This window comes from Cyclospora cayetanensis, unplaced genomic scaffold (assembly GCF_002999335.1).
Source record: "Cyclospora cayetanensis isolate NF1_C8 unplaced genomic scaffold, CcayRef3 CcayRef3_contig_139, whole genome shotgun sequence".
Lineage (NCBI taxonomy): Eukaryota > Apicomplexa > Conoidasida > Eucoccidiorida > Eimeriidae > Cyclospora > Cyclospora cayetanensis.
In genome coordinates, this window is record NW_020312080.1 from 74165 (window position 1) to 98018 (window position 23854).

The following is a 23854-nucleotide window of genomic DNA, read 5'->3' on the forward strand; positions in this document are numbered from 1 at the left end:
CCTCTAATGACTTTGAAGACTAGGAACACTAATGCCGAAACCCGCGTGGGACCTGCAGTCAACACCCGTTACAATGCCTTGCCCCATCGTATGCTGAAGCGCAGGCTCAACCTGTGCCCTTCAGATGTAGTATTTTTATAGTGCTATTAGTGAATAAGAGTATTTGCCAAGGATATGCTGGCGATGGCACTAGAGTGTGATACGGATTGTAATGAGCGATCCCTCGAAACGCTCCTGCAGCTGCTTTCTTCGCAGTTAACCGCACACTCCAAACAGGAACCCTTGATTACTCAGGTCATGCTTTTAATCTAGCTCGCTCCTTGGCTCTTCAGATTGCTTAGCGCAGCTGCATGTTCGTCGACACCCGATGCTTTTAGAGAGTTTGCTTGACTATAATGATTGTGGGACCAGGGATATGCAAGATTTTGTGCTACGATTTCGCAATTCCCCCTATGTACGTGTACGAATAATATTAACGTTAAGTACGCACAGGGCGAAAAATTAGAAGGTAGCAGAGGACTTATTCACAGGGGGCTTGCGGCCGGCACGGCACTGGCACATATTAGGACCTTGGGAAAGCTGTTGCCCCCAAGTTCCAACTCGGCTTGCACGTAGCTTTGCAATTAAGCACTTTGTCGATATTCACACAGTCTTCAAGTGTTGAACCTGCATCGAAATTACTTTGAAGCGCTGGATTGTGTCTAGTATCGAGGTTTAATCACTATAGATTCCAGATTGCATGCGTGCGGACTGCGACTGGGTTTAAGGGAGCCTCTGTGGATCACTCGCTGTGACCAGAGAAAGTTTTTAACAGGGCTTTACGAGATAGGGGTTTGAAAGGGTTTCTGAGGAGCCCGCGCAAGGTGCAATCGGGTTTGGAACCCTTCTGTGCGTGCATTTGCCACATGCTCTGGGAGAATTAAGAAAGCCGCATCAGAGAAGTCTATCAAGATATCGAGTTTTAGAGTGATATGACTTCAAGATCTGCAAACTCACAACGTAGGCGGAAAGGTGGAAAGATCAGTGGGTTATGTCCGATCTAAGCGAAATGCCACTTTAAATGGTCCCACGATGGACGGTGACTCAACGATTGAGCAGCCAGCCGCTAAGGCTGTAGCGAAGGATGAGTTCTTGAAAGTTTAGTGGCAGCTGAGCTCAACACCTGCGTCATTCGCTGCAAAGGAGAATTTGGATCGAGCCTTGGAGCATATGCATATCGGACCGGTGTTAACCAGACATAGCATAAATTCTACGGTGAAAAATGAAATTAAGGCGAAACAAGCTCTTTATGCAGTCCCAAGCCAGCCCAAATAATGCATTTGCTTTGATGGTGGAGTGGTGGGTCATATAGCACGGAATTGTAAACCTACGCAAATAGCCAAAATTTAAACGGTGGAATTGGACCTAGCGAGGTCGGGCTGCGTGACAAGCACAGAAGGTGTATTAAGCAAAACGGAAAGCCCCCAATCAGGCTACGGCGCAGTGAGAGGGGCTACGGAGGAGGTAGCTGCAGCTAGGGTCCCAGCATGGCTGCGTTTATGCAAGTCCAAATAAATGAACTAAAACTGCTAGTGCTCCTAGCTATTAAATGCAATGTGGATCTGCTATCTGTGGACACAACGTAGAAGCACAAGCTGCCTTTTCATTCGCAACAAAGAATCAGGTTTGCTGGCAGGTATCAGCACCCAAGGAATGGAAAGGACGTGTTAGTTGAAGTTCAGGTTAGATCGTAATTCTGACCTATCAGCTTGGTCCCAGACTATCATGTTGAACTCGTGCTTCCTAACTACATCCTACATACGCCATGGGTGACCTAATAAAAGGCGCGCATTTGGCGGCAGCTGGGCTCGCTGAAGGTTGTTATACCAGAACGCGCTCTTGAAAGCCGCCGCTGGGCGCATCAATAACGCTCATTATCTCCGCAATCACTCAGGTAGAAGAACAGTCTCAACAAGTAGAGGCAGAGTCGTCATACGGGTGGCGCAGCAATGCAGTGAGAGGACGGTTCTGAGATTGCAAAGAGCACTAGATTCTGTCCGACTGATTCTATTTTTGGCACTTTACTCTCATATTCAGCGTGAGAACAGTAAGCATGAACAGCTATCTGGAAGGTGTTCGCCAAAGCTCTAAATTTACGACGAGCTGGCAGCAGGGTAGGCACCTGCTAGTCGTCCAACACACCGGATTAGCCTGATTTCCCAGTCGGCCGCAAGTTTTATTCCGCGGCTTCGGTATCCTCCAAAGTACGAGAAGGCAATTGAGTTTTAAGCGAAGTATTTGTTTAAAGGCAAAGCTTTGGACTTGACCACCGCTTCTGGGTATTCTCCGGTGTTGGAGGGAGCAAGGATGAACGGTGGCTTGGTGCGCTAACGTCAAGCCGACAAACAAGAGAAATGTGAAGCACAAGTTTCACATGCCTCATCTTAAAGAATCACTTGACAAAATACACGGAGCAACGGTCCGCTCGACATATGTTATCCACGGTGTCCTTTCACAAACCCATATTCACCTTGATGACAATCACGAAACGGCATGCAACACTCGCATACACAAACTCAATAACACCTGCATGCCTTGTTCCTTGCTAATTTTTTAGCACAGCTGCAACATCGGCTTTATCGGAACTTCCGTGAGCCTGTGAAGGAGATGTGTAACAATGTTTACATGGTCAACGCGCTAGTGTGAAGCCAAGTTGCGCAAGAGCACTTACAGCACCTATGCCGTGCGCTTCAGCAGCTGCACAACAAGCACTGGTATGTGAAGGCACGGAGGTGTTCGTTTTTCTCTAGAACAATTGTGGGTTGAGAATTATGTGTTTTGGCTGCAGGATTCAAGTCATATCCGATCAAAATCGAAGCGTTCACAGGGTGACCCTTTCCCTTGTACACCTGCAAGGACTTTGCAGAGCTCAATGGACCTAGATACAATTACCAGTTCCATTCCTGCGTTTGCTCGCATTGCTGCTTCTTTAGCTTGTTTACTCCAAACAGCGCGGTTTGTGACCTGGATGACGAGGCAAACACCGCGGCACAGCTCCTATCGCCCGCCTTTAACCCCTTTTGTAGTTGCTCTGCTAGAATGTAAGCGTCATTTCTTCCCTACTACCGATGCTTGTGACGAAACGATAAGTGCTATTCCCTCCCAACAAGCTGCAAATTATATACCACGCCACACTATTGTTTGCTGTCCTCTTCGCTGCACCGATACCGAGCAGCGATTTTCCGTTTGAAAAAAACTCTATGCGTTGTGGTGGGGCTTGGAAAATTCCGACATCGTTTATATGGCCGGTCTTATACTTTTCATAACGACCACGTATCCTTGAGGTGACTATGGAGGGTTTTAGGGTTTTCGATTTTTCCAGAGTTGTTCGCTAGCTACCGCGTTTACTGCAGTACGGCTTTACAGTAATGTATATTGCGGGTATCGCCAGTGTGGTCACCGACGCACTCTGGCGACTCCCCAGAGGTTCACTCTTGCGCAGCGCAACCGCTCGGATCTCTAAATATCTACGGTTTTGTCTCGTACGACGTGTGGAGCTTTTGTTTTTGATACCCCTGCATCCGATACTGTTGCTAGATCAGGAATTGCACAAGGGTGAGGCATGACCACATTGAGGATGGCCTGCTAGTTCAAAACAAAGTCGGGACTTCACAAGGACATCATTCCGCACTGAAAATGCACAACGCTTATGATCCCCCGCTTTCAGGGCATGGTGAAATTCGTAATGCTGCTTGAATGCTCTCACAGTCTTCTCGGTGGCTTTGGACGAATGACGCGGTATAGGAACATGCACTGTCATTCCCTGGATATCAAAAACTGGAACCGTGCACCATTCCCAACTCCGTATTTTTAGCCACTCAGGACCTAAAGGAATTGGACTGCTTTGGTTTTAGACTTAATTGTTGGACTACCGGAGGTCACGTGTGAGGACAGCATCTACGTCGCAATCAACAGACTCTGCAAACGTGCACATTTCCATCTTATCTTTCCTGATCCAGCTCTATCAAAGCTCACAATGCTGCGCATATATTAGTAGCTTTTATTTGAAAGATTCATAGCTTTCCCAGGAGTATCATTACGAATCGGGAACCCGAAATTCGTAAGTTTATTATGGCTTGCCCTCAACAGATGACACGCCTACTCATTGACCATAATGATCAGTACGAACCACCGTGAGGCAGCAGGGCAGACAGCGCACACTAACCACATTCGTATGCGGAACTGCGTCTCTATGCTCACAAGAATTCAATTGCTTGGCTTGAGTTGTTTTTGTAGTGCTGAGTGGGTCCAAAATACAACCGTGCACTCACACACCCGTTGCCACCCCCCATCCTGGTCTACACCTACATGCCTCTCTCGGATACGAGCCTACCCTTTGTGGTCGAATGCCAGGAGCCACTGTAGGTGGATGAAAAATCCAGAGAACACTTGGCTACTGCAGGTGAATGTATGCACACAGCTTAAGAGAGAAGCACGGAATTGCGATACGTGGCAAGTGGCTGCATTATTCGAGCACGAAAATTTGGTTTTGATGCACGGGCAGGCTACACTCTATGGAATAGAAGGTGACTCTAGAAAGGCGTTCGCGGCCAGCTGTCTACGACCATTTGCGCCGCATGCACGAATTAACACTCTTTGTTACTTCAGCAATTACCCTAAGAGTAGGAAATGCCGCAAAGCTTTAAAAACTGGCTTTGTTCAAAATTTTCAACTCTGACCCATTTATTCGCGGACTTTGCTGCACAGGCAATCAATCCGTGCGGAGGCTAATGTGCGCAGGGAGCCGTCGCAGTGCTCGATTTTATAGCTGTTGAGCGCCAAAGGCACACTGGACGGAAGCTTTTCTTGATGCGTGGTGGGAACAGTTATCCGCAGTGGTTGAAAAAGGAGCAAGTGCGGGTTTATTGCCACCGCATGGTTATGGGGTCTGTCTAGTTCACAACGCTAGTCGCTAGGAACGGAATTCCTCGCGCTCCTGGACAAGTGTCGTTCCCCAGTGCGTGCTCTGGCTGGAATGATTACCCCCAGCAACGGGAGCTGCTCAAAGATTTCTTGTTTATTATTGTAGAGGTACTGTCTACACACATATTTATGGACAAGCACTCGCGAGTTTTGTGTCCTTCCTATCTTCCTCACTCCTCGCTTGTAGCTTTGAACAAATCTAGGCTACATGTCCCGGATGCAGTTGCGCGGACAAATCGCTGTATGGGGGATGGACGCACCGCTTAAGTAGTGCGTACTTTAAATGTTAAACACATTCTAGTTGTCTTGTGGGTTTCAGCACAAGGAGACTCACAACTGTGAGCGCTCCAACGACAGCGAGCCAGCGCGCTGCTGCAATTGTCTTCGATTTGTCCCTGACTCCTTTTTTGCTAATATGCATGGCTTTGTCCACTTCGATTCTCTTATATTGACTTACATACACTCTACATCTCTCATTTTCCCCCATTTACACTTATTTTCTCGCTTCGCTCGCCCTGCGGGGTGGCGATAGGGCATGAAATATTCCGCTCTCAGACGCAGGTGGCCTGGACGAACACCTAAGGACCACGAAAGGCAGGTAGTTTGAAGTGTCAAGGGGAGCTAGAGCGGTCCAAGCTGCACCTAAACACTTTGTACGACGCCAATTCGGTTTAGCAAGTAATTGGTAAAACGATTGGTTTGTCTGCTTGAACATCTCGTTGCTGCGCAGTACTGCGTTGTGCGTGTATGCATGTGCGGGAGATCCTATGTGTAGCTAGCTGTGATTGCTCAGATTGCTTAAAGGGGCCAGATACTCTACCCTGGCCGTCCCCCTACTCCCGCGACCACGACTATGGGGGGCGCGAAAGGGCTAGAATTCTTCTGAAAAGCACGAGGTCACCCTCGACTAGCTTGGATTGAGTCTGGAATTTAGTGTGTCCCTATGGAGATCTCCCATGCAGCGTTGCACTTACATACTCAAAGTTAGGAAGCGTTGAATGAGCAGTCTTCCCATTCTTCCATTCAATTTGTGGTGGAATTGACCCGACGATACAAGACATCTTCTCTGTCGTGGAGCTGTGCGCAAAGCAACTGCATGAGGATGCCTTCGTTGTTCCGGAGGGAACTATTACTCGTACTGCTGCTCTTTCTCTCTCCTCGCTCTCAGAATCTTGTGCGGCAAGCGTAAAGGGGAAATGGCAGCTCTCTTAAGTACCATATAGCTTTCTTTCAAGCTTCGTAGGATCTGTGGAGCGCAGATCTCTTACAAATACTCTAGGAGGAGTAATAACAGCTCAGGGCACTTTTACGGGCAGGTGCGAGAGCCTCGCTTGAGCCAGGCATAGCCTCGGTATTGATACATCTATGAAGGCAGAGATATACCTATGAAAAACTCAATTTTTCGAGCCTATGCCTACTCCTTTGTTGTACAAGTGCACCTATCACGCCTACCTAAGGTATCAGATACATATTCGTAGAAATGTGCATGATGGAAGATCACATCAGCCGGCAGCTGCTAAAGAACATATGAGAAAAATACAATATTACACGGAGGCCATTCGCAGGGGCTGCCGCAGTGTACCGCCGCCTCCCTCAAGTGCGAGGTACCCACGTACTTGAGCGAAACTGAGCGCCTTGGTGGCCTTCAGGCTGCACTACTGCAGCCCAAAGAAATTCCGTCATTGTGAGTAAAAGCAGAAAAGGCGCAAAGGTGCCACTAAGGACTGAACCGCCGACAGAAGCACGACACTCTCTGACCCCGAGAGTTTCCATGCGTGGTAAACCGCTGGGAACCCATTGATACCGGGGTCTCTTAAGAACCCCACATAGTGGGAGCCCCTTGGCGCATTATCTGCAGTCGCGGTGATGAGGCCCCAAGGAAAAGTCAGATGAGGCCTCCTGGCCATTTGCTCCATGTGTTATAAAAGCTCGTCAGTAGGGAGATAGCCCTCGTCAACCCCTTAGGGTGAGCATATTCTGGCGCAAATTTACTACGACCGGTTATGAGGGCTTTGGAAGCACCACCCTCCATCTCGGAGTTTGTTCTTTGCCATGTAGAAGTTGAGTACATCTACGAGATGACTGCTACCGCAGAAAAAGGCAATACGATCTTGGAAGGAGACTGGCTCAATGAGCTGAATCCTCGTGAAGCCGTCGCTTGCCCGCCCCCCAGCCTGCTCCGCGATGAACGCCAGGGGAAAACACTGAAATACCATGTTGACCGACGGCAAGGGATCAGCAAAGGTTGGAGGATAAATGTATATTCCTCCCTTCAGCATGTTCCTGTGAAAATCTACAAAACCCAGACAAGCCCTCCAGAAGAAACACTTTTACAAAGCATATATATTGGCATTAGTGTGCATCAATGCCCCAACTGCTGTGATCCACACACAGCTACTCCTTCCAACATGCCAGCAGAAAGCATAGCCTCTACTCGCCGATCAACTTTAGCTCTTAGCCTCGACTCCCGCATGCCAACCCATATTGTAGGTCCTAGCTTAAAGTCGTAACCCACCTGCGACTAGCGAACCGATGTATCTGCACGAAAATCCCTTGTCTTGACAATGAGAAATGTACTGCCTGACAGCGACGGGAAACCTTGCCATTTTACCTCCATTGACAGAGTAGATGGTTCCCCTTTCGGGCATTTTTATGTTGGGGTGAGAGAGGTAGAAGGTGCCAAGAGAAGGATCTAGAGTGAAGCCTTGTACGCCGCTTCCCAGAGTACACACTAGGATTGTAGACGAGCCGTAGAGCACATACCCCGCGCAAACCTAAGCCGCAAACGAGAAAGCCTACAACCAGATGCCATGCTGGTACATGTGAAAAGCATACAGGTCCCAGATGCGCGTGGCCGATTAGATTTATGGGCCGAACACTTAGTAATCTAGGTCGTGTAGTTCAGCGTGAGCGGCCCACTTGCTTTTCTCCTGCCTGCAGGAAGTCCTCCCTGGTCACTGGGCTACCCACTGGAGAGATTCTCTTGTAGACCGAGAAGAGGGAACCGGAAGAGACGTTAACGTCAATCTGGCGAGTGCCGTCCAACGGGGTCACTAGCACGACTAAACTCTGGGCAGAAAGACAAAAACACGATGAAGAAGGAAGTGCCTAGATAAAAGAAGCAAACGAAGGAAGATACACGGCGCTGATAGATCGGGGAAGAAGGAAACTGAGTACCGGGCGGCGATGTCTTATATAGGGAGTGACTTGGAGAGGGCTACAGGAGGGCAGATGGGGAACCACCAATAAGTACGAAGGATAATGAGCAACAGATACACATGTGGATGCATGAGGAGCGAGAACGAAACAAAAAAGATTAAAAGTGGGATGCCGAATAGGACAGACTGACTAGGGAAGGCTCAGATGGGCAAGCACAGATTGTCCCAGAATATTGTGGCATAAGCACTAAAGTCCTCAGTCGACAATTCGCGTTCACCCCTGAGCCATCAGCTGACCTTGTCTTCACAACCTTCACACGAAGTAAAGTTTCCATCGACAATGTTAGCAAGTCCAGCTGCCCCCTGTCTGTTGATGATGGCATCCACAAAAGTGCGGTGTGCCAACGGCCGCAAATCTGCCACGTCCTCTGTGGGCATCTTCACTGAAAGCTCTGCAGGGCAAGAAAACACATAGTAAAGATGAAAGACAAGGTAACCACGCAAAGAATGAATCCATAAGACAGGAAAAGTAGCTTAGTAATTAAGCACGACATGACTCAGGCATGAAACAAAGGGAAAACGAGGCTACCCAAATAGCAGATGAAGGCAGCAAGTGTTATATATAGTGGAAGACAGCCAAAGTAGAAAAGATTGAGACGTAAATTGGGGTGTATGTGATACGGATTAGAGAGAGGATGCCTAATCGGGAAAGTGAACAAAAAGATAGACGAAAGGCGGCTGATGACGTACGCATGGGAAACAAGTGCACACGAGAGGTAGGCGGTGAACAAGGTAAGCATAAGCAGCATAAGAATCTAGAGGATCTAGAGAGTGCCAAAACCTGAAAGGTGTCAAGGCCGGGTAGGCAGAGAAATATGCTAGGGTCTTCTGTGGCATTAGAAAGTATGAAATGGAGGGGCACAATCTTGCAGCGAGACAATTACGAGATACTGGGGAAAAATAATGCGTGGCAGACAACCCGGCAAGCGCAGGCTACTGGATGGGCGAAAAAAATGAGATGGCTAGGCCTCATGATGGGACTCGGAGAAAAAGTGCAACAGCAAAAAAAACCGCTGTTTTCTTCCTCCTTGATCAAGTGTTCCTAAGCCTCACCATCGAGTCCATATGTGCCCTGTCTGGTGATGATCCTATTTACAACTTTAGCAGCCAGCTTGATCGAAGTGAAGATGCTGTTCAGTTCCGTTACGTTAATGCCACGCTGAGCAAGCTTTGCCGCATGCTGTAACACGAACTCTCCTAGCTCTGGTAGTACAGAACACTCGAAGGGAGCGCCGGGATGAGGATCTTCTGGCAGCACCACTGAGCCCCGGCTGTTCAACGACAAACATTTTGCCACGCCGGGGACAGACTCTGGGGATTTCACCCCTCCCTCCCCTCTGCTTGTCTGCCTCTCCGGCATCAGAAGGCGAGGGAAAGAGGATAGAAGACAAAAACGGTAGGAATATACGAAAGAAAGAAACTCGGGGAAAGGAAGCGAGCAACTCTACTGGATGCCCCCCAAGGCAGACAATAGAAATGAAAGATGGGAAGGGCACACTGAAGCGACGAGCAAAAGAGCTCTAAGAAAGCTGTACTTCTCCTTTAAAAAGAGAAAAAGATGGCAGATAAGTGACTCCCTTCTGTTGGACGGCACTTTCTCCTTTCTGCGACACAGCCCCACGACACCGGAGCAGCCGGGCGAAGGAGGGGACAGGCTTATATTCAGGATCAAAAGGCAAAACGGGACTTATTGGCTGTTTAGAGTTGTCTCGCTGCACCTTCGCATTCTTACTGAACGAAAACAACGCTGGAGGCCAGATCTCCTGCGACAACCTGGATCGCTGTCATGGTCTCGGTTTGAGTGTGGGAATTGCCTTCTTGGGAGCTGTACAGGATGTGCTTTAAAACTTAAAGTGACAGAATTATGATTTCCAGTTGTCACCCATGCAGTCGACCAGATTTTATGCGTTTTATCTCCTGGATGGTCTTTTGTGCTCAAGACCTCGCTATTCTGTCAGGCTATGGAGAAACGTCGACCACTGCGCACAGGCGTCTCCGTCCGACGTCAGCGTGGACAAAAATACCTCTACTTTGGTATTGATTAGCGTATACACACCAGTTCAAGCAGTATACAAGCAGCTCTAGGTGGTTTGTGGTGTCGTGGGAGTGGCACAGCTAAAAATGCAAGCTTTGGGTTTCCCTGAATGTACGAAGGGCTAATTACTGTTGGGCAATCACCTCTTGGCTTTGGAACTGGCTGTACTCTAGTTGACTGTATTGCCTGGGTGCTTTGCTTAGGATTTCCCCATCCTCTTGTCCTCCACCTTTGGCTGTAGGCTACAAGCTGGTTGACACTGTCCCTAGATCTACAGGTTCAAAATACCTATAGTTTTTCATTTGCAGCTGAACACTCGGCCAGAGCTTATATGCTCCGAAGCTAAGAGTACTTCAGCTATTGTTAAAGCCTTGCTGGTGGGTTGTTAAATAGTAGCTGCCCAAACTGCGACCACCCGAAGTGGCATCTCGGGTAGAACTGATATAAACCACTGACTCAGTAGCTGTTCGTCTAAGTTGTGGCTTTTGCACACCGAACTTCCTTAGTTTCAGTATAATGATTCCGTGGCAGATTTCTGTGCTGTAGCTTTCTCAGTCCTTTCAGAGGCTGCGGTTGAGCTTGTCTCATTGTAAACCGGTGAGTCAGAGTTTGTACAGAAATTTTAGCTGTAACATTCCCTCAAGATCGACGAACTCATCTGTACGAATGACGTCACTGTTTGCCTAGTCTATTGTACGTGCCAGAAGAAGTACTAGTTTTGTGGACTGGGGAGAAACCAAAGTCGATGTGTCACGTAACGGCTGATGAAACAAGTGCCTGGTCATCCGTGCAGCCGGCATACTTTTCTAATGTGCACAAATAAATCGACAGATCCATAAACACTGTATTTGCTGACCAATCATGCCTGTTCACCAGCCGTGGAAGTAGTAATTTTACACCAGCTTACACGGCCCACTCAGCCGCTCAAACACGAATTGTGTCATCATCAGCATCCGTCATCGGAGGAGCGCTTTTAGCCCATTTCCAAAGCGCTCAGGGAGTTGCGTTACCAAGTAAACCACAGCAGAAAGGCTCTCTCAGGGAAGCTGATGGTATAGGGCTAATGGAACCGACGCATGTACTCCAGAGCCTGCGCAAAAAGCACTGGTATGTGAAGGCACGGAGGTGTTCGTTTTTCTCTAGAACAATTGTGGGTTGAGAATTATGTGTTTTGGCTGCAGGATTCAAGCCATATCCGATCAAAATCGAAGCGTTCACAGGGTGACCCTTTCCCTTGTACACCTGCAAGGACTTTGCAGAGCTCAATGGACCTAAATACAATTACCAGTTCCATTCCTGCGTTTGCTCGCATTGCTGCTTCTTTAGCTTGTTTACTCCAAACAGCGCGGTTTGTGACCTGGATGACGAGGCAAACACCGCGGCACAGCTCCTATCGCCCGCCTTTAACCCCTTTTGTAGTTGCTCTGCTAGAATGTAAGCGTCATTTCTTCCCTACTACCGATGCTTGTGACGAAACGATAAGTGCTATTCCCTCCCAACAAGCTGCAAATTATATACCACGCCACACTATTGTTTGCTGTCCTCTTCGCTGCACCGATACCGAGCAGCGATTTTCCGTTTGAAAAAAACTCTATGCGTTGTGGTGGGGCTTGGAAAATTCCGACATCGTTTATATGGCCGGTCTTATACTTTTCATAACGACCACGTATCCTTGAGGTGACTATGGAGGGTTTTAGGGTTTTCGATTTTTCCAGAGTTGTTCGCTAGCTACCGCGTTTACTGCAGTACGGCTTTACAGTAATGTATATTGCGGGTATCGCCAGTGTGGTCACCGACGCACTCTGGCGACTCCCCAGAGGTTCACTCTTGCGCAGCGCAACCGCTCGGATCTCTAAATATCTACGGTTTTGTCTCGTACGACGTGTGGAGCTTTTGTTTTTGATACCCCTGCATCCGATACTGTTGCTAGATCAGGAATTGCACAAGGGTGAGGCATGACCACATTGAGGATGGCCTGCTAGTTCAAAACAAAGTCGGGACTTCACAAGGACATCATTCCGCACTGAAAATGCACAACGCTTATGATCCCCCGCTTTCAGGGCATGGTGAAATTCGTAATGCTGCTTGAATGCTCTCACAGTCTTCTCGGTGGCTTTGGACGAATGACGCGGTATAGGAACATGCACTGTCATTCCCTGGATATCAAAAACTGGAACCGTGCACCATTCCCAACTCCGTATTTTTAGCCACTCAGGACCTAAAGGAATTGGACTGCTTTGGTTTTAGACTTAATTGTTGGACTACCGGAGGTCACGTGTGAGGACAGCATCTACGTCGCAATCAACAGACTCTGCAAACGTGCACATTTCCATCTTATCTTTCCTGATCCAGCTCTATCAAAGCTCACAATGCTGCGCATATATTAGTAGCTTTTATTTGAAAGATTCATAGCTTTCCCAGGAGTATCATTACGAATCGGGAACCCGAAATTCGTAAGTTTATTATGGCTTGCCCTCAACAGATGACACGCCTACTCATTGACCATAATGATCAGTACGAACCACCGTGAGGCAGCAGGGCAGACAGCGCACACTAACCACATTCGTATGCGGAACTGCGTCTCTATGCTCACAAGAATTCAATTGCTTGGCTTGAGTTGTTTTTGTAGTGCTGAGTGGGTCCAAAATACAACCGTGCACTCACACACCCGTTGCCACCCCCCATCCTGGTCTACACCTACATGCCTCTCTCGGATACGAGCCTACCCTTTGTGGTCGAATGCCAGGAGCCACTGTAGGTGGATGAAAAATCCAGAGAACACTTGGCTACTGCAGGTGAATGTATGCACACAGCTTAAGAGAGAAGCACGGAATTGCGATACGTGGCAAGTGGCTGCATTATTCGAGCACGAAAATTTGGTTTTGATGCACGGGCAGGCTACACTCTATGGAATAGAAGGTGACTCTAGAAAGGCGTTCGCGGCCAGCTGTCTACGACCATTTGCGCCGCATGCACGAATTAACACTCTTTGTTACTTCAGCAATTACCCTAAGAGTAGGAAATGCCGCAAAGCTTTAAAAACTGGCTTTGTTCAAAATTTTCAACTCTGACCCATTTATTCGCGGACTTTGCTGCACAGGCAATCAATCCGTGCGGAGGCTAATGTGCGCAGGGAGCCGTCGCAGTGCTCGATTTTATAGCTGTTGAGCGCCAAAGGCACACTGGACGGAAGCTTTTCTTGATGCGTGGTGGGAACAGTTATCCGCAGTGGTTGAAAAAGGAGCAAGTGCGGGTTTATTGCCACCGCATGGTTATGGGGTCTGTCTAGTTCACAACGCTAGTCGCTAGGAACGGAATTCCTCGCGCTCCTGGACAAGTGTCGTTCCCCAGTGCGTGCTCTGGCTGGAATGATTACCCCCAGCAACGGGAGCTGCTCAAAGATTTCTTGTTTATTATTGTAGAGGTACTGTCTACACACATATTTATGGACAAGCACTCGCGAGTTTTGTGTCCTTCCTATCTTCCTCACTCCTCGCTTGTAGCTTTGAACAAATCTAGGCTACATGCCCCGGATGTATGAGCCACCCTTAAACACCTTCTGATGGACTACATAAACGTCCGGTAGGAATTATTGAACAACTCAGTAATTATTTGGCTTTTCCGTGTGTAATTTATTGCATTGGTCCTTTACGTTTATGTAACGAGGCTCAATGTTGTGTGTGTGTGTGTATACATATGCTTGTTTGTTTCCAATAAGATGCTGGATTCAACACATGAAGGCTAGAGCTACGCGCATTTTGGCTGTCGCTCTGCTAGCATGTAAAGGTAGGAAAACGCTTCACTTTTTGTCAGGTTTGCGGTGAGTCTGGATTTAAACCCCCCTTATGGAGACACTATATGGAGCGTAAAATAAATTTAGCCTAGCCTGCTACACGAGCCACTGAGGCCCCTCATCACGAGTATAACGCGAGAATAGGGATAGCTCGGCTATTACCCCCAGGGAGCTGTTAAAGTTGGGCCTTTCCTGCATAGCCCAGCTTGCATTAGCTTGCAGCATGAGCCTCCAGAGCCCAAATTAGAAAGCCCCATGAGCCCCAATCTGCCGTAGAAGCTGGACGACAAGCATTGTTTAAGATGGGTTTCTAAGTGGCTTACCTAACGGAAAGATTGAACCGCAATAATCCATTGACTAGGGAGCGTGAAGGAGGCTGCAAAAGCAATGATTATTTTAACAGTGAACTGCAGTCAAGGGAAAGCATGATGTGCACGTACACCAGAATCATGGCTAGATTAATAAAGGGGAAGGGGAATGTTTCAATGCGAAGTTGTGTGCGACTGTGTGAAATGCAGTACCTGGTAGTTCTTAGGCTTCCCGTATAGCGGAGGGCCCTGCAGGCCTCTGCTTGTGGTTTGTGTTGCTATTCCCTCTCGTAAGACAAAACAGGGAAGGAAGGGAAGCTCAAAAAGAGAAAATGTGATGAAGAAATGGGGCCTTATACAAGCGACAGTGGAAGGTTCGGAATGTTGCTATCCGCCCGCCGCTCACTGAACGGATATGAACAATATTCTGGCCCAGTGTCGCCGGCTTTTGCTTTCCTTTATTATGCGGTGAACTTACTTTTTTTGTCAAATCTATAAGTTTGTAAGTTTGATCTTGAATTGGCTCGTGTACTTCATTGTGGTCCCAAGAATCTGCAAGGGCCCCGAATTCTAGATCAATCCAGCCCAAAACCACGGCATCCGAGTCCCTCCCGAGAGGGCCTTTGAAGCTCTCTATCCTGCACATCCCACGGCTTTGGTGCTTTTGCGACCAAAGAGTTTGTCAAATAGGTGGGAGAAGCAGCAAAGGGCGCTAACTCGAAAGGGAAGCCGCAACAATCGACTCTTCTCAAGCGTCGAGCTCACGGGGCCAAGCGCCAACGCCACATAATTAAACCCTACACTCTGTTCAACAGCTCCAGATGCAACTCAAGTGTGAGATTGCTGCTCAACTTTATACTCAAGGAAGGACAAAAAGGGGACCTTTGTCCCCCTAAAGTTTGTGCACATATGTAGCGGCCCATAACCTGCAGACAAACTCCAGAAGGTACATCATAGGGCCTTGTCGCGCAAGGACGTGAACCAGGCCATGATGACGTGGCCGGGTGGAGGGGTATTTGCTGCATCCAATCCGGGGCCTGGAGAGCCTGACAAGGACACAGCCAGTGCAGTTTTTGCTCTGACAGCGACAGCAGAATCAGTCGATGAAGCACCAGTAACGACATCTTTTAAGGAACCAGTGGCTCCCCTCGATTCTTCCTCCCTGTTGCCAGCACATCTCGAGGAAAAAACGCTAGTAGCAAGCCAGAAGGGGCTCCCAGCCCCAGCCGACAGGGGACCACAGGGGGCTACCCGTAGGAGGGCCTCAAGCCCAGGCCTGTTAGTGCCTTGCTCAGCCAAGCTGAGATCTCGCTCCAACTCCCTTAGTCCTTCTCCGAGTCGGAGGAGGCGGAGAGTCACCACCGCCAACAGCAGCGTATGTAAGATAAATGTAGGACCTAAGTTTCAGGCCCCTTATCTGCCTCCCTTCTTCCTGACTGCCGACGAGGGGGAATCATCACTGTCTGCCGAAGACCTGGAAGCGCCCGCCTTGGACATCGAGGGAGAGAGCCCCAACGGACCGAGGCTGGTTTATTCAGCAGGCGCACTGCTGCGTGTTGCTGCTGCACGGACCGCGGCGGCAGCAACAGTCCAGGAGGGAAGCACAACAGGCTGCGGAAAAATCTGTACAGGATTGTCTCAGGCTGCGGATTTAGGTTCCTTCGTGGGCAGCGAAGAGGATTTGGACCGCTACTTAGCTCATGCAGCCGCCTCTTGGGCTCCCTCTGCGGGGTCTAAGGTCCGGGAAGGCCTTCCTTTCTCTCCAGAATTTGCACTTCAGCTGCTGCATGTGGCAGATTATAATCCGGAGAAAGCTTTGAATTTGCTACGTCAGCCAGGATTTAACCTTCAGAAGGTGTGTGAGGCTCCCCTGAGGCGCTACGACAATAAGTGGCGACCCAAAGACAGGAGAGGGCTCGTGTCGGGGGTGCCCTATCCTCCGGCTCAAATCTTAAAGACCTACGTTCACAGGTGGCATCGGCATAAGCAAGAAGGAAGTCACAGTGAGGCCCTGTACAGGGCTGGGGGATAGAAAAAGAGTGTGTTCCACAGGCGAACCCAGTTATGTAGACTGAGGGGCCAATTGGCATGTTGGGGGCTTTGTCAAACTTCAGGCGCCCTTAATTTACTTGGAACGTCACCATTGTAAAGCCCGCTGACACCAAACTTGATTTCAAACAATATGCTTGCTGCTGCGCTTACTGCATCTGCTTTCTCTAGACACTTCAGCACGCAAGGATATAGTGCTTCACACTGACTAAGCAGGTTGCGCTGTTTATGCACAACCAAAGACAAGCAACCCTTACCCCTTTCCTTCACGCTGGCGGCGGGCAGAAACCTAGATAGCCGTTTAGAGCCGAAAGTCACAAAATTGTGCATCATATACCACAGACAATATAAAGATATTTGGCAAACATTGAAGGGGGAGCGACCAAGATTTCGTATCCTTTGAACGATAGTGCAGCAGCAGAAGTAGCTGCGCGCAAACCGTCCAGGTTTTTCTTTTGCTGTATCATTTATAGTTTGAGAAGGGACACCAGACTGGAGCCAGTAAATCCTTTCACGTACACTGCATAAGGCGCGGCAGAAGACCCGCGGCGATTCGCACTAATCGGTATTCAAGTCTAAACGCCTGGGCCCTTTGACAGTCCTCTGTGTATCTCAGTCAAAAATCGCAGACGTACGGACCTAGGCGGTTTTTATCCTTCCACATTTGCCCCGCGGCCAGAAGTTTTCTGGGCTACCTGGCATGAATGCCAGCATCATTTCATGCTATTAACGAGTATATGTAAAACGAAAATTTTTTAGACTGTCCGCTGTGGCATGCCGAGAGAACTCAGAAAGCGGGAAGGGCAATGAGCCAGAGCCAATGTCCAGCCAAGAGTCACATGCCTTTGATTTGTCACACGCGACCACGCGCTGCGACCAAGCCAAATACCGCAATGCTTCAGATCTCTAGACAGTGGAGCTCACAGTGTCTACAGGTCTACTTGAAGATAAACCCTCACTAAAGGGCCCGGAGTCAAGGCCTCTGGGTCTGGGTAGCGTATAAAGGGCTGGATCGCATTCCGCCGGGTTATCGCTCGGTGGACTGTACAAAAAGCTTAATTGTTGCAAAGTAAATTTAGCTCAATACAACATGAATACATGTTGTTTGCATGTGCACTGGATGCTATGTGCAACCAGACGTACACGTTGGGGTGTTCAAAAACCCTTCCTCTCGCGGTTTCCCTCATCCATGAACCCAGAAAAGAGAGGGTATTCAGAAGGCAATGCCCTACCGGAATGAAACTCAATGTATGTGTATGAGGTTTTATAAGGGCATTGGCGCCAGAAGTGTCTCCTCGCTGAGACTGGAATTCTACTATTACCGCGCGCTTACAGGCTCGAAGTTCCCACATTGGCAAGTGCTGGACTAGCCTCACTAGTTATACCTGTTCCAATCAACTGAACGCAAGACATAGTTCTCATGCTTAGAGACCATGAACGTGTACACACCGTTTACATCCTCCAACGCTTTCACATAACGCAACACCGGGAGCGGTTCTGCGATGCTCCGAACAAGGCTACGGGAAAATTTGGGGAGCAGAAGCGCCGTATTCTTCTTTAGATGCCTAACTAGGACAACAAATGTATGTAGCGGTGGAACATTTCAGCATCGACGTCGTGTGTGCGTCCAGACCGCTTGTGTGGGGGCTTCCAGGAATCCTTCTGTCCTTTATTGATCTTCTGCCCATTATCTGCAATGGGGAAAAAATCAAATATATATGATTTTGTTTCCTTTCTGTATTGACAGCTTCAGTGGAAAATATCTTGGGCCGTCCGTGGAGGCTGATAAACAGCTGTGGGGAGAGGCTACTGTTCCTTTTGTAGCCCACACAAAGCCAGTGGCTGGGGCTGATAATTAAGGAGGTCGAAGTTTCACCCTGAAACTTCAATAGCGCATTTTCTTTTATCATCCAATTTGGCTAAAGAAACTTCAGGCATTTGTGTGTGTGTCTGTATGTTTACCTTGCGGCACGTCCTCATTGGGCCCGCCTTCCGAGGATCATCTGCCGCCTAAAGATTTGTAATTCTGGGCCTGTTCCGTGTCGATACCAACACGGTCTCCTTCAGTGTGCACTAATCGAACAAACGCCGTCCCTCCTGTTCCTCTCCTCTTTTCCCCTTTACCTCTCCGCCTTCCACTCCTTCCACCTTTGCGCTTAAATCCCCCTCTCCCGTTACCCCGCACCTTTGTGAGGATGCCTAAACGCGAGCGAACATCCGCAACTACGGAGGAGGCGGAAGCCAAGCAGAGGAAGGTAGATGGCAGCTATTCTGGCAGAGACGAGTCTGATGCCGAGGAGTTGCTAAAGCCCTTCATGGAGGACTTGGAGGAGATACAACGGGCGCTGCAGGACCTGGATGAGCAGTGCGCTAGGAAGCAGATGGAAGTACAGAAGGAGTTCGATCTATCGAAGAAGCCTATTCTTGAAAAGCGGCAATCCGTCCTGGACAAAATTCCTGGCTTCTGGGCAACTGCTATTCGCAATCACCATATGTTCGCCCTCATGTCGGAGGCAGACGAGCCCGTGCTCCAACACCTCAAGAGCATTCAGCTTGATGACAATTTAGACGATTCAGGCTCTTACAGGATCAAGTTTGTGGGTTAAAATCTTTCTTTCACTTCCATGTTGCTTCCTGCCCATTTCAGAAGTGAAGCATTGAGTTGCCATTTTTGTATTGCATCGTTTTGCCCGATCGGGTATGCAGTGTCATTCACCGTGAAGTTGCGTTTCTGCGTGTTTTAGGTATTTGCTGAGGGGGCTAAGGAACACTTCTCACCGCTGGAGTTGGTGAAGGAGGTGCGGTTTGGACCGCCCGGCCCTGCAGACGAGGAGGTCGTAGAGGCAACTGAGATTTGCTGGACGGACAAGGAGAAGAACCCTGTTGCTGTCGTACTAGCGGAAAGGGAGAAGGGGGGGGAAGAGGACACTGCGTCATGGTCTTTGTTTGAGTGGTTCACAAAAGATCCTTGGCCCGAGTCCCGCCCTGATGTCGGGGAGGTAATAAGACGGGAAATATGGCACTCTCCTGTTGCTTTCTTCCTGGGGGATGCTCTAAGTGAGGATGAAGACGGACTGAGTGACGAGCTAAATGACAGCGAGTCGGAAAACGATGAGGATGAGGAATGAATGATTCCCCTTGACGGAATGCAGCAGCAATTCCATTTCTTATTTCAGTTCGTTTCCGTGCCCATATACCTGGAGGCCCATGCATAGCCGCGGGAAGTACGGTTCGACGTAAACTGCAGTTCTCGCATTAGGATCACCAGGGTTTGGGCCAGTTGATATCTCTTGGGAACCATATAGCTCAGGTGTCTGACCAGTTTGTCGATTTGGGGGTAAGGGAAACAGTGCGTGCAGGCCTTGTGCGGCTCGTGCTTGGGTGTATACGCACGTAGTTTCTCGGGGAGCCAAGGCAGCCAACATTTCGTACCAGCGGCTCAATATGGAAACAGCATGCCTCTCAGTTCACAGGGCCGCATGTTCACTTTCCTGACACAAAGGGGGCTTTTGAAAAGCTTACTTCCCCTTTTTTGCTGCATCTCAGGTGTACGTACACCTGGGATGTACAGTTTACCAAGGGTGAGAGATTTGAGCCCTCCTCCGCATTGCTCGCGGAGGAGTGAGCTGCCTTTTCGGGGACTGTAGGAGGCCCCTTTTGAAGTCACTGGTGTTTGTATCCCACAGAAGGGGATCCTCAGGGCCCCCCTGGTATCTCGTAGCACGGTTTCTCATCAAGTTTTTCATGTGTAGTACCCTAAGTTCTGCTGCTGCTGCTGCTACAGCTGGCTCCGGCTGAGTTACCTTCGCCTGCCCTAGGCGCATTCTCCTCTCCTCGCTGCTTTCCCTCATCCTCTCCCGGTAAAAGCCACTTTTGAAAGTGGAGGGGAGGCCAGGGGTGAGCGGAGGATGCGCTTTGTGGTACTGGTGTTGGTGGTGCTGTTTCTCAGCCAAGTGAGGGAATAAGTCTGGTAAACTGGGCAGTGCATAGGGAGAAGATCCCGACAGAGTCCCCACTGAAGTGCGACTGCATTCCCCGGCTGGAGAGGGAAATCGTCCCATTTCCTCATCGTGGAATCTGCTACCCCTTGTCTTGGCTACCGGGAACTTGGGGGTCTCAGGAGATAGTCCATCCAAAGGCACTTGAGGCAGAGGGCTTGCCCGCAGAGTCTCTCGCAGTTCCAGCGGCCGCACACGTGGTTGACCCTCTTGCATGACCCAAAAGTCGAATTGCCGAATGGGCCCCAAGTCTGTCGCCACAAGGCATAAACACACGAAAGTTACGAATAGGCATGCTGAGGCAAAGGACACGCAGGCAGCAACAGGGGCCTGTGTCCAAGAGACACAAGCAAAGCAACAAGGAGCACTTCCAGGCACAAATACCTAAGGGCTTCTCGCGCTTTTTCGGTGTCTTCCTATCGACTGCCGTTTCGGTTCGTTTCTGTTCAGTGCTATCCTCTTCAGCTTTTTCCTTTTCTCCCTGGGCACCTGCTTCATCCTCGCCCTTCCGATGGAGCTCCTTTGGTTGCTTTTTGTGTTCCGAAAAGGGTTCGTCTGGCGGCAGCGCCAATTCCCGCAGAAGTTCTGTTTCTTCACGCCGCACACGACTAAGCAAAGCCGCTCTCGAGGACCCCTCTGTACTCCCCTAAAAACCACAAAGCCGAAAATCCCCACAAGCTTCCTTCCACCCAAATTCGGCAGGTGTGATCCAGTGGAAGGCATATGGCTCTGGCAGGTTTCGGGAGGGAGTAGCACGGTTGAGTTTTTGACTTGCCTGGCATTGATCTATGATCTTCCGACGGTTTGGAAAGAGACGACCAAATGAAGGCATCTGCGTCTTTTGAGGCTTGAAGGTGCATTCCTCTGTCGCAAGCACGTACGTTAAAACAAAGAAGTACGACTAAGCGCGTGGATCAAGTGAGAAGACGCCACATCTCGGGTTCTGTGAGCCCATGCAACGGGAGAAAAATCGCAGCACGTAATGCAGACACAAAAGAAGCAAGGGAGAAACAGACAATCGAAGACAAAAAAATACCAGCTCAACATGTGCGTAATCCAGCAAGCGGAACACTAAGAAGCATTAGGAGAACCAAGTAAGCAAAACTGCACGCACAGAGGCGTGATGTGCCTGCAAAGGCAGACCGTCAATCTCCCTCACTTTTCTTTCTGTTCTCAAGCATGAGGGGAACCAAACGCAGCTGAGGTATCTCTGCGCTCTTTGCTATGTGTGAAACTCACCAAGCTCCCTCTTGTTGAGAGCATCCTTGAGAGCAAAAATTCGTTTTTCTCTACGGATGGCTGTTTCCTTTATGTGGGCCTCCAGGTTTCCAGGTGCCATGGCCTAAAAGGCACAGAATAAGTCATCGGTATAAAGCAGATTGGGAAGCGCCAGCACGAACAAGCACACGAAAAATAGTAGGATGGTTTCCTTCGTCAGGGAGAGAGGCCTACACGTCCCTTTCAGCTCGAGACCAAGCTTCTGACATATTCTTGCGTCTAAATTTTGTTTTGGTTCCTAATGTACCCACTCTGATGCGTTGTCCTGAGTTGGGTGCTAGGTGATGCATCAGTTTGGATGGGTGTCTATTTTCTGCCTCCAGTTGCTGCAGCTTGTCCTCTAGGCCCTGTGGGATGTAGGTTCCTCTATAAAAGCTTCTGCCTGCCGGGTTGGTACAGGGCAGTCCTTCTTTGTACGCAGTAGACACTGGGTTAGTTGACAGCCGTAGGGCGTAGTAGGGGCCCGTCCCGCTAGCGTCTACCTCTATCCACTCCCGTAAAGCTTTCAAAAACACGCTCTTTTCTATGACGCCCCTGATAAAAAACACAGGCAGGCCAACGGACTACCGAGCTAGGTGTGTTGCTCACCATCCTCAAGCCTTGCAAATTAATGCCTACACGGAAAATCCTACTGGTGTAAAACGGGGCACAGCTCGACGTCTACAACGAGAAGCGAACTGTGCATTCAGCAAAGCATCAACAAAGCTTTTTGCTTTAACGCCCGTCGTTCAGCCTACCACTGTGCATGGAAACTTCCCCAAAAGCGGGGAACTTTCCTGAGCCTGGAATGCAAAAGGGTTCGCCCTATCGCTGCAGAAACGCTCACTTTGTGGGACACTTTCCGTTGCTCCTATGTAATGTATTGACCTTCTAATTTCCTTACCTTGAAGAAACAAAAGGAAGCATGTCCTCTAGAACATGCAGCAAGATAACGCCCAATTCTTCGCTATCTCTCTTCGCTGCTGCAATGCATCCACATGCAGTTTCAGGGTCCACATACCCGGCTCCCAAGGGATCGAGGAGCGCATAAACCTGGAGAACCGTTCGGCACCTGGTGCGCATGACACGAGATCCAGAGCTTGATTCGCCACTTCCACACTTGTTCCTGACGCCAACGACGAGAGGGCCCTTTTTGGGAGGGGCGGGTACGCGCGGACGGCGTAATAAAGACTCGATGAATTCCTCCAAGTCGTTACCAGGATGATTCTTCCCCTTACCCCCTAAAGCTGAAGCTGCTACTTGCGCAGCCCTCTGTCTCAAAAGATTTGGCTGAAATATATCTGCAGACCGCAGACGAGGCGGAAGGGGTCTCTGGAAGACTCCCACCTCGGGCTGGAAGCTCCTCTCCCTCTCCATGGTACTAATAAGTATTCAGAAAAACTAATACACGAAAAATGTCGGAAGACGGTAGAGAGAGGCTATCCGAAAGCAGGGGTAATCTGCTAGAGCACGCAGGTGCATTGCAGAAGGTGAGCAGGGCTGTTGTAGATGATGCAGCCGCTGGTACAAAAATGTCTACCCTTCCGGATGCGGCTCCTGCTAGTTATGTGGAGGGCTGTCATGGATGGAAGGCAATCTTCTTTCATTCATGGTAATGGTGTAGGTGCTGCAGCGACACGGCGCTTGTTGCAGCAGATGGCAGACCAGTGGTCACCTTCTAAGTGGATGAAGGAGCTCTCCCTGACCACGTATCCTCCTTTCTTTCCTTCCCCCGCCTTTAATTGGATCCGACAGTAAGCGAACACAGAGTGTGTATGGGCCCAAAGGATGGAGCTCTAGGCAGCAGCACGAGAATACTGGAAGTTTGAATCTTAAATGTACCTCCACTGAGGCCCCCGTCCCTGTATTAATTTTGCACGAGATAGCAGGTGCACAAGATTGTTATTTCAGTCTGCAACAGCTGCCTTTTGTTGCCGGTCGCCGTGCCTCTTCATCTCGAGCTTGCGCCAGGCCTCAACGGGCAGCTGACCGCCTACGTGTCCTGCGGAGAAAAATCCCAAAACATTTGCTCCTTTCTGTCAGCCCGGAAGCTCAGCTCATTTTCTTATTACATAACGATAAGAAGATTCTTCCCATGGGGTTGTTGCCGCTGCCGCTGCTGTGGTGCTGCTGGGCCTCTTTGCGACCGCAGTAGCAGCAGCAGTACAACAGCAGCACCGGCTACTATTGGTGTAGAACAAGGGTTTCCCATGCTCCCGCGCACTCTGGCTGAG

The 23854-nt window shown here is 49.4% G+C and overlaps 4 protein-coding genes and 1 pseudogene across 4 annotated transcripts; 3 read left to right on the top strand and 2 right to left on the bottom strand.

The window, feature by feature from the left end:
* Positions 1-1588: 1588 nt before the first annotated feature.
* On the top strand, positions 1589-4717 carry LOC113147140 (annotated as a pseudogene).
* A 1268-nt stretch (positions 4718-5985) lies between these two features.
* On the bottom strand, positions 5986-9540 carry LOC34623940 (fructose-1,6-bisphosphatase class 1). Its single transcript, XM_026336617.1, is given in 6 exon segments — positions 5986-6106; positions 6958-7255; positions 7478-7736; positions 7882-8031; positions 8418-8548; positions 9192-9540. Coding segments are annotated over 6 exon segments (1308 nt in total).
* Positions 9541-15307: 5767 nt separating this feature from the next.
* On the top strand, positions 15308-16348 carry LOC34618079. The gene has a single exon (XM_022731423.2). The coding sequence runs from the start codon at positions 15308-15310 to the stop codon at positions 16346-16348; it is 1041 nt and encodes a 346-aa protein (XP_022590314.2).
* A 2212-nt stretch (positions 16349-18560) lies between these two features.
* LOC34618078 (aspartic acid-rich protein) lies at positions 18561-19493 on the top strand. The gene is made up of 2 exons (XM_022731422.2): positions 18561-18962; positions 19110-19493. Exons 1-2 carry the CDS (start codon positions 18561-18563, stop codon positions 19491-19493), a joined length of 786 nt encoding a protein of 261 aa, XP_022590313.1.
* Positions 19494-20481: 988 nt separating this feature from the next.
* On the bottom strand, positions 20482-22997 carry LOC34618077. Its single transcript, XM_026336618.1, has 5 exons — positions 22525-22997; positions 21818-22175; positions 21603-21705; positions 21139-21227; positions 20482-21009 (listed from the first exon to the last, which is right to left on the bottom strand). The coding sequence occupies exons 1-5, from the start codon at positions 22995-22997 to the stop codon at positions 20482-20484; spliced, it is 1551 nt and encodes a 516-aa protein (XP_026192403.1).
* Positions 22998-23854: the final 857 nt, after the last annotated feature.